Source organism: Mirounga leonina, unplaced genomic scaffold (genome assembly GCF_011800145.1).
Source record: "Mirounga leonina isolate KUSES-001 unplaced genomic scaffold, KU_Mleo_1.0 Mir_151, whole genome shotgun sequence".
Taxonomy (NCBI): Eukaryota; Metazoa; Chordata; class Mammalia; order Carnivora; family Phocidae; genus Mirounga; species Mirounga leonina.
Genome location: NW_023270377.1, coordinates 136668 through 146814, shown reverse-complemented (window position 1 = coordinate 146814; position 10147 = coordinate 136668). Strand labels below are relative to the sequence as shown.

The 10147-nt window shown below is 61.9% G+C and overlaps 1 protein-coding gene across 3 annotated transcripts in view; it reads left to right on the top strand.

The window, feature by feature from the left end:
- The first annotated feature begins 569 nt into the window (after positions 1-569).
- The window catches only part of D2HGDH (D-2-hydroxyglutarate dehydrogenase), a 22681-nt gene continuing 13103 nt past the window's right edge, over positions 570-10147 (top strand). The window contains exons 1-6 of one of the 3 annotated variants that reach the window (XM_035006669.1): positions 570-603; positions 1450-1817; positions 7326-7383; positions 8084-8223; positions 8873-9066; positions 9584-9752. In XM_035006669.1, coding sequence (XP_034862560.1) covers positions 1460-1817; positions 7326-7383; positions 8084-8223; positions 8873-9066; positions 9584-9752 — 919 coding nt within the window. In that variant the 5' untranslated portion in view covers positions 570-603; positions 1450-1459. Of the gene's footprint in view, positions 604-868; positions 950-1233; positions 1409-1449; positions 1818-7325; positions 7384-8083; positions 8224-8872; positions 9067-9583; positions 9753-10147 lie in introns of those variants that run through there. The other 2 variants (XM_035006670.1, XM_035006671.1) reach the window with 2 other exon arrangements.

Below are 10147 nucleotides of genomic sequence, written 5' to 3'. Positions count from 1 at the left end.
GAGCTTTGTGGGCTCTGCCTGTGATGCCTACCCGACTTGCTGGAGTATCTGCCCTTTGGCTGGAGGTGGGGTCAGGGCAAGGTGCTGGGTGCTTGGGAGCCAGAGTTCCCTGCTGGGGGCAGAGGTCTGCGGGGAGGGGGGGCAGTTCCCAGGGGGTAGCCAGAGACCCCTGGGGGGGGCAGGGTTCCCTGCGGGGGGGAGGGGTCGGGGGGGGGGGGGGGCGGTGGTCGGGGGGTAGCAGAGTGGGGGGCAGAGTTCCCTGGAGGGAGCCCCGCAGCAGAACGAGGAAGGGGGCGGTCAGGGTGGGCTACGGTAGAGCCGGCCCTCGGGAAGGGCTGGGAGAGTGTGCGTGGAACCTTGCCGGGCACACGGGTCAAGGTCGGCTGTCCCGTGGTCCGACACGGGCCCAATGACGCGCCGGGCGCAGGAGCCGCCCGCAGGGCAGGGGGCGGGGCCTGGAAGGTCTCCTGTCCCGTGGAGGGCGGGGCCTAGCGGGGGCGGGGCCGGGCCGGGGACGGAGGACGCCAGTGCGCAGGCTCAGTCGGTCCTGGGTCGGGCGTGCGGCGCTGGCGGCGGCGGCGGCGGCGGGACGGGCGCGCGGACGTGAGTGCGCGCGCGCGGCCGCCCGGGGCCGGGGCCGCGGGGCGGCGGGGGCGTCGCGACCCAAGGCCGTGCTCCAGTGCGAGCCCGCGGGGCTGCGTCCCTTCCCCGGCGTGGGTGGCCCCGGGTCCCGGCCCTCGGCCCCGAGGGCTGCCCCGACGGCCTTCTCCTCCGGCGGGGAGCCGCGCTCGCTTTCCCGGGGGCACAGGGCGGGCGCGAGCCCCGAGGGCAGCACTGCCCCGGTTCCGGCTCGGGTGGCCGGAGCGCCGAGTGCCGGAGGAGCCCGCGGAGGGGCGCCGCCCTGGCCCCTGTCCCTCGCCCGGGCGGCTGGGCGGGCCAGCTGGTGCAGGTGCGGGGCCCGCCCGCAGCGCGGCCGGCAGCCGGGGAAGCTTCCCTTCCCCACCCTTGCTTTTAATTTCTGCACTTTTTAAACTCCGTGACAATGTGTACATAAGACACAGAATTTACCATTTGAACCATTTTAAGTTGCATAATTCAGTGGCATCCGTCCTTTTCAGTGCCTTAGACCCTGGTTTTGTGCTGAAGCAGGAGGGGTTAAGAGGGAGCTATGTTATTGCCAATGTTAGAATCGGACTCAAGCCGGCTCCAGCCAGCGTGGGCCGCGCAGTGAATTCCCAGGAGGGAAACCCGTCCCTGGGTCAGGCTCAAGGGCAGCTCGCCCAGGGCCTCTGTCCCCCATGCCCCCCAGCGCGCCTCTCCTGGAGGCCGAAACCTCACTGCCTCACCCTGGAAGACACCTCTCTTCCTGGACCCGACCTGGACTTGGGCCGCGCTGGGCTTCCTCTCGGTAGTATTCCGGAGTTGCAGGTCCTATCACTTGCTTTTTAGGGCAGGAGCGATGGTGCCCCATCTGGTGCCCAGGCAGCTGGTGCGGCTCTTCCGGTGGCAGGTGGTGTGCGCTCGGGGAGCCTCTGTGCAGCCCAGGACATGGGCATTGGCGTCCAGGATCCCCAGCCTGCTCAGCCCTTGGGGGGCCACGGGCACCAGACACCTGGCCTGCAGAAGCGGCTCATCCACATCCCCCTGTGCCCCCGAGGTGGTGCTGACCCAGGAGCGCTACCCTGTGACACGGCTGCCATTCTCCGTGGTGTCTGAGGAAGACCTGGCAGCCTTTGAACGCATCATCCCCGGCAGGGTCGTCACAGACCCGGAGGTGCTGGAAGCTTCCAACGTGGACTGGCTGAGGACGGTCCGAGGTGAGTGAGGGTCTGTCCTCATGCTTCAGGGGGATGGGTGTGTGATGAGCTTTGGGTGGGGGAGCCTGGGGTCACTGGCACATACCCCTTCTTGTGCTGACGAAAAGCTGTATTGTGGTTTTAAAGTCTTCTGAGAACAACATTCATAGAGGTTTATTGGTGGGTGCGAGACCTCCGCAAATCAGAAGACAAAAGAGCCCCCTGGCTGCTCTGAGGGATGCGCGTTGATTCCTGGTGCTGCTGTGACGGAGAACCACACACTGTGCAGCAGAAGCTTCCCCTGCCCCAGGCCCGGAGGCCAGAGGTCTGACAGGAAGGCGTAGGCCAGGCCATGCTCCCTCCAGAGGCTCAGGGAGGCTCCGTCCTGCCTCTTCCAGCTCCTGGGGGCTCCAGGCGCCCCTGGGCCTGTGACCGCTTCACTCCCATGTCCGTCTCCGTCTCCTCGTGGCCTCTCCCTGTGTGTCTGTGTCTCACATATCCCCCTGCTTCTCTTTAAGGGCACCTGGCATCATCTTAAGTCCAGGACCTTCTCATCTCAGGATCCTTAACTTGATTACGTATGTAAAGACCCTTTATCCAAATAAGGGCACGTGCACAGGATCTGAGGGATAGGATGTGGACGTACTTTGGGAGGCCCAGTCTGCCCATGGCAGCTCTCTTGGGCAAGATGCGTGGGTGCTGGTTTGGCCGCCCATGCCTCCTTCCTCTCAGCACACGCCTGTTCGTCAGCTCCTGGATTCTCAGCCTTCCAGAGCTCTCCCGTGAGAGAGAGCTTCTAACACTCTGTGTTCTCTCCTGGAACATTTTCGGAGATAACGTAAGCTGCCTATTCAGACAGTTACAAAAACCAATACGATGTTCTTGCTAGAACGTTAAAGAGAGCTAGAAGACAACCAGTTTACAACAAAGTTATGTATTAGACACGGAATGCCGGGACACGCTGGGCAGCCAGGACCGCAGGCAAGGCTGGATCCGGTGCACGTGGGCCTTGAAAGAGCAGTCAAGGAGGGTGTTGTGTGGCGGCGACTCAGCCACTGCAAGGGAAAACTCCGAGAGAGGGTCCAAACCAGCTGCGGCCTGAAGTATAGTGCGTCTGGAAATGGTGCGGAGTCTTGAGCATATGGAGTTAGGGTGTGGGCTCAGATAACCGAGACACGCTGTACTCGCAGGGAAAGACAGGCCGGAGACCTTGGAAGTCTTCGGACTGTTCTTCTTTTTTTTAAAGATTGTATTTATTTGAGAGCGAGATAGAGACAGAGATAGTGGGAGAGAGCACGAGCAGGGAGGAGAGGGAGAAGCAGGCTTCCTGTCCATCCTAGGCAGATGTTAACTGATGGAGCCACCCAGGCGCCCTCCTGGGGCTGTTCTTTATGGCCTGAGTGCCCAGACTGGAAGGGCTTCCAGCCCCACCCTGCCCGCTAAGTCAGGGCCTCATGGGGGGGTGGGAGATGTTGCCAGGCTGCGAGCCCACCACCTGCACAGGGCCTGCAGGCTTGTGTGCGGTGCTCCTGGAGGCAGGAGAGGGTGCTGTCCACCCTGGGCTCAACCAAGCTGGGCCCCGGCCCTGTCTCAGCACTGCTGCCTGAGTGCCAAGCCCCACAAACTGGGGATGGGGCTCCCACCTCAGGTAAGAACCCAGTGTGCTGGGTGCTCAAGGCTTAGAGTGTCTTCCTCCTGGGGCTTCCAGAACAAGTGCACCCTGTGACTGGGATGCAGACTGTCTGCCCTCCCTCCCTGCACAGGGGTTGGCTGTGTGCTGGGGGCTCTTCCTGGAGGTCTGTGTGCCTGTGTGGACGACCCCCCACCCCCACCCCCACCCCCGCCTGCTGACACCTGAGCTCAGGAGGGCGGCACTGGGGCTTATTCGTGTCTGACTCCACAGGACTTGATGCACAGCACCTGCCCAGGGGGTGTCTGCTGAAGTAATTTGTTCACTTTCTGTCTAAATCACCCTTTTATGTGGCTTTCTTTTGGGAAGAAAGCACGTCTAAACTTACGATCATTTAACATTTTAATCTCGAAGTTCTATAGAAAACACAGCTAGTAAAAGCTGACTAGGATTTTACAATTTTCTTAAAAATGGTTTTTATTTGAAATGGAAACTGTTAGTAAGTATCCTGTCCAAAAATTAGATCCCTTGCTCATGGGTGGACCCCATAAACTTCGGTGGGCACCTCATTGTGTGTCTGCACATAGTGCAGGGCTGGGGTTCCAAACATGAAGCTGGACAGGAGGCTCACCTGAGGGACGGTGGCATGAGCTGCACGCCAGGTGGGCATGAGTGCCCAGGAGAGGCCCCCATCACAGGCTGTTTCCTTGGAGTCTGGGGAAGCCACCTGGAAGGGTGTCCTGGGACAGGAATAGCCAGTGCAAAGTCTCTGAGCAAGGCCACGCTTGGCGTGTTTGTGGAGCCATAGGCCCAGGTACAGCTGGAGTGGATGGACGAGGAGGAGGTCAGAGAGCGAGGGGGCCAGGTCATTGAGACCTCAGGGCTGTGTGAGTCCTGGTAGCTGATGGGGGGCTGCTGGGAGGCCAGGAGGAGAGAGGGGCCCATGACCTGAGGTGGCTGCCGTGTCGGGGAGAGGCTTTCACTCTGCAGTCGTGGAACCTGGGAGCAGAGCACGAGTCTTCGAAGGCAGTCAGCTGAAATGGTATCGGGTTCTGTGTGTATGGAAGGAAGAGTCCAGGACGTGCTCATGGGCGAATAGGGTGTCAGAGGAGTCAGGATACAGGGCCCCTTGGCCTGAGCAGTTGCAGAACTGGCCTTCCACTTGCTGAGTAAAATGGCAGGAGGTGCTGCTCTGTGGGGAAGCCGGAGGTCTGGGCCTGGACAAGTCCAGATGGACACGTGAGGGGGCCCATTGGGCTGTGAAGTCAGCTAGCCCAGGGCAGGGTCCGAGGAGGCTGGTGACTGCTGTGGTCCATGGGGGTGAGCAGGCACCAGCCAAGGGGACCGAGCAGGTGTGGCGGGGGCTCCGGGGAACCTGGTGCATGTGTGAACAAAGGGGGAGCCAGTGGTCGGCAGGGATCGGCAGGGGTCGGGAGCAGCTGCTGCACTGGGGACTGTGGCAGGAGGCCGTCTGTAGCATGGAAGTGACATTGTGCCACTGGAGCTGTTCATGGGGGCTTGGGAGGCAGACGGGACCCCCGTCTGGTGGATGCACTGTGCTGTCGGGGGGGACAGAGAGCTGAGGCTGTGGGGACGGGGTCAAGAGAAGATGTTTTTTTCCTTTTCGGGGCTGGTTTCGGACGAGCCTGCCATTGCAGCAGGTTAATAGTGGAATGATCTGGTAGAGAGGGAAGAGCGAGGAGCTTGGTGAGAAACGGGGGGTCGCCGTGAAGTTGCCCAGGAGGTGGGCGTGGAGGGACCCGGGCCCAGGGAGGGGTCGCAGTCTCAGGGAGAAAGACAGTGGGGGCCTGTGCAGAAGCAGGTGGGTGCTGCTGAGGTGAGGCTGGGGGAGGCCGTGGGAGCTGCGGTCTGTGGGAGGGGGGAGGCGTGTGAGAGACTGCTGCCTGTCCCCCGGGAGGCAGGACAGGGAGGGCCCAGGGACTGCTGCCCAGAGGTGGGAGGAGCAAGCCGGGGAGTCGTTCCCGGAGCCTGGGGAGCAAGACCCTCAGCCCAGGTTCCCAGGGAGCTGGGAGAGAAGAGGCAGGACCCGAGTTCGAGGTGACAGTCTCATGTGTCAGGGTCAGCAGCGTCCTGCAGAGGTTCAGATGGGCAAGATCTGAGGCTTGCCGGCCACTCGGTCTGTGCCACAGTCCGTTGTCCGAAAGCAGCCACACCCAATAAGTGGGCATCAAACTGTGTCCACACGGCTCCACTTACAAACGTGGCCCGGGCTGGGCGTGGTCTGCACGCGGGGTTTGCCAGCCCTGACGTAGCTGGGTGCTCTGGTCACTGGGAGGAAGGCAGGGAGACTGCCCGCTGGGAGCGCTGAGGGTGTGCATGCTGTGACAGGTGACAGGCCATGCCCCAGGAGGGTCCTCTCGTGCCCCAAGCCCAGTGGTACCCCGAGTGAGCGAAGGCCTCGGATAGCTGCTGGGAAGCCAAGAGGGCTGAAGAAGCAGATGGTGGGCAGCATGCGGACGGTGCCGCTGAGACCAGTGAAAGGCATCTGTCCCCCACCAGTCTGCTGAGCCTGCCTTTGTCGAGTGGAAGGACACGAGCTTTCGCCTCAGCTCGTCCCTGACTGGCGCCCTCCAGAGCTCTGACTCTGCTTCTTCTGCCTTTGCTGCTTCTGTTTTCCCCTCTGTCCTTTGAGTCTGTCCCTAACCTCTGAGGCTCTGTGCACATGAGAGAGGAGACTAGGGCATAGCTGGAGTTTTTTTTTTTTTTTTTATTCATGAGAGAGAGAGAGAGAGAGAGAGGCAGAAGCAGGCTCCCTGCTGAGCAGGGAGCCCGATGCGGGACTCGATCCCAGGACCCTGGGATCATGACCTGAGCCGAAAGCAGACGCTTAACCATCTGAGCCACCCAGGCGCCCCATAGCTGGAGTTTTGAACCTTGGGGGCAGTCTGCCCAAAGATTCCTTCCCCGCTTCCTCCCACACGTCCCAGAGGAAACACAGTCATCATCCAGCAGCACATCCACGGCTGCTTCCCTTTGGCCAGTGTCCTGAGGTGGGCAGTAGAGCCCTAAGGCCTCCTGGAGGCTCGGGCAGGGGTGTGCCGGGAGGGCCAGTTACTGAAAAATTGTTAGAATTTTGCAGCAAGCCAGTTGTGAAACAGAGCCCTTATTAAAAATTAAAATATGTAAACATATGATTAAGTTATATTTAAAGTAAGGATTATAAATATATATATATTTATAATTTATAACAAAAAAAAGTAAGCTAAGAACTACAGCCAGATCTCAAAGCCGCATGAGAAGTCACTGACGCGGGGCAGGGGGGGTGGGTCCTGTGCCTCCCGCCTTCCTGAAGCCTCCTCACCTGCTTCTGCATTTGGAACAAAGAGAGAGCCTGCCTGTCTCTGGGAGGCGGTGGTCAGGAACACTGATGGGCTGGCGTCCAGGGTCTCCTGCTGGCCACCTCTGGGCATCCCATAAATCGAAACAGCTGAGAGCAGGCACCTGGTACATAAAACAAGAGCCGTGCACACACACCGCTTTGATGAAACACTTATAGGAGGGGGATGGGAAGCCCCTCCCCGCGGCAGAAAGTCCAGTACTACACACAGGTGGAGGGATGGATTCGGACAGGTCACTGGCTCGATGTCAGGTGTCTTCCCACAAGGGATGTGCGGTTATGGGGGAAACACAGTCACTCCCAGCGAGCAGCCAGGCAGGTGCCCCCGGCCGTGGACGTGGGCCTGGACATCGGTGCCGTGGCCTCCCCGCCCAGGGAGGCGGGGCCCGTTTTTGACACCTCGCCCTTGTCCTTGAGGTTCAAGGGCTTGTTGCTGACCGCGGTCGTGCGGGTGGCCTGCAGAGGAAGGAGGATCTTCCCTTTCCGGAGGGTAGACTGAGCGCTGCCCTCCGTGAGTGTAACGTGCTCCTTGGTGTTGCAGGTGGTGGCAAGGTGCTGCTGAGGCCCCGGACCTCCCAGGAGGTGGCTCACATCCTCAGGTGAGGAGCCGGCACCGGGGGGCCCACGGGGCCGTGTTGGGCGCCTGGGGAGGGCACGCATCAGGGAGGGAGACAGGCCTTTTTTTGCAAACAGCACTCTTTCATTGTTCTATGCCAGTAAACTCACGTTGAAATTGGAAAACAAAACGATAAAGAAAACCCTGCGAAAGCAAGCCCTCACTTCCCTCCAGAGGTGGCCCCTGAGGGGTTTTGCTCCCTCCAGCTGCTCCTTCTCTGCCCGGAGTGGTTAACTGCTGTCACATCGTGTCTGTGATGGGAGCACTTCTCTGTCTTCCCCATCTGGCCGTTTCTGCGCCACGTCTAGGTGCTCCTTGCGCTTCCAGGCCAGTTTCTGGCGGAGGTCTAACAGACACGTGGGGGGCTGCGTTGCTTTTGGTGGACAGCAGGGGGTGCTGCTGGTCTGGGGCTTGTGCAGGGAGGGGTGTGGCCTCTCAGGAGGTTCACCCCACGAGTGCCACCCTGTCCGGGACCGTGCAGCCTCATGGGTAGACCCCGGTCTCCTCAGACTCACCAGCCGAGCACAGGGACTGAGGAAGTCCCCATGGAGGCCACGGGCAGGAGGAAGGGGGACTCAAGGTTCGGTGGGCTCGCAGCCAGGGTTGGCCTGGATTGCGTCCTGCAGGGACGGTGGTGTGGGTGGACAGACAGGACCCCGATACCCGTCCTGTGCTTGTCCCAGGTACTGTCATGAGAGGAACCTGGCTGTGAACCCGCAGGGGGGAAACACGGGCATGGTGGGGGGCAGTGTGCCCGTCTTTGATGAGATCATCTTGTCCACCGCCCAGATGAACCAGGTCATCAGCTTCCACAGCGTGTCAGGTAAGCCTGCACTGCGGCCGGGTGGTGGGGGCCCCGGGATGGGGAGGAGAGGCCCGGCTCTGTCTGCCCTGGGGTGCTCTCTGGCCTGTCACTGAGGTGGCTTGTGCGGTGGGGCTGAGGTGAAGGGGGTGGGCTTTTACCGCAGCCCCTCCGACTCTGACATTTTCTGACCAGGAAGGCCCTTGGAAATGGGGTGCAAAGGGTGGGGTACAGGGAAGCATCAGGCGCCTCCTGCTCAGTGGCCCCAGCAGTCTGTCCAGCAGGGCATTTGGGGTGGGGCATCCTCTGTGCTGGGGGCACCTGGGCACGGGAGCTCCATGCCAGCAGCGCCCCAGAGTCACACGTCCCCGGTGGTGGGATCAGCCCTGGGCGAGGGGCTGCTGCCTTTATAGCGACGCTCTTCCGCTCTTTTCCGCAAGAGTGTGTGCCTGAGGACTTTCTTCTCTACTTTTGCCCTAGCAATTTTTCTTTCTCGTGGTAAACGATAAGGGTCACTTCTGGGGGACGGGTCTGGGGACACGCTCCCTTTCCTTGGTCCGGGTTTGGAGGGGGACCCCCGCCCCAGGGCTGACCCCCTCAGGGGCCCCGCGATGAGTCTCCTGGCCCCTCCTGGGCCGAGAGCACCCGCGGCAGCGCTTTGGCTCGGCAGGGACCCTGGTGTGCCAGGCGGGCTGTGTCCTGGAGGAGCTCAGCCGCTACGTGGAGGAGAGGGGCTTCGTCATGCCCCTGGACCTGGGGGCCAAGGGCAGCTGCCACATCGGGGGGAACGTGGCGACCAACGCTGGTGGCCTGAGGTTTCTTCGCTACGGCTCACTGCATGGGACTGTCCTGGGCCTGGAAGTGGTGAGCTGGGGCGCTGGCCCGCTTTCCTCTGTGTGCCCTGTGCCTGTGTCCGAATGGCCCGGCTCCCCAGCCTCTCCCCAGTGCTGAGTGTGCTCAGCGTGTGAGGTCTCCGCAGGGGCCCCGACCCGGCTTGGCTCTGGGGGGTCTGTGCCCCCTTGGGCACTCTCTCTGGGTCTCGGGGGTTGGGGCGATACGGGGTGAGGTCGGGAAGCCTTGTGAATGAGGGGTCTACAGGGCGCGGCCGGTGCAGCGCGGTCTCTGCCACGCCCCTGCTCCGCCCTGCCTCCCGCCACCCTGCTTTGGGCCCTGAGCTCCCTGGGGGTGGGAGCATGAAAGTCCTTCTTTCAGCCCGATTGGGCACCTCAGGCCTGGGGTCACCCCGGGGCCTCCGACCGGGGTGGGGTGGGGGCTCATGCCTGGCTCTGCTTTCTGAGGGCCCCCCGGGCGTGGGAGCGGGAGGAGAGGGGCGTCCACGAGGGCCCATGTGTAGGGCCTTGCTTCTCTCCTCCTCGGCTAGGTACTGGCCGACGGCACCATCCTGAACTGCCTGACCTCTCTGCGGAAGGACAACACGGGCTATGACCTGAAGCAGCTCTTCATCGGGTCAGAGGGCACACTGGGGGTCATCACGGCTGTGTCCATCCAGTGTCCGCCCAAGCCCACGGCGGTGAACGTGGCTTTCGTCGGTAGGCAGGCCGTCAGGGTGCACCACTCGGTGCCCTGTCTGTCGGCATGAGGGAGGCCGTTCCCACCTCTCCTGGCTTCTCTCCGAGGGATGGTGCTCCCAGGGTGAGGTCTGCAGGGGAGCCTCCCCCGTCTCGGGGCAGAACACACTTTGTTCTGGAGCAGAACTGGGGCTTTGCTCAGCTCTGCCACCCTGTCTGGCTCGTTGACTCTGAGGGAAATGGTGTCATTTCTGGTGTGTTCACTCCCGAATCAGTCACAGCCATAGGAACACTGCCCGCCCTGTCCCCTGCTGTCCCCTGCTGTCCCCCTGCTGTCCTTGCCCTGTCCCTGCTCTGCCCCCGCCCTGTCCCCTGCTGTCCCCGCCCTGTCCCCCTGCTGTCCCCACCCTGTCCCC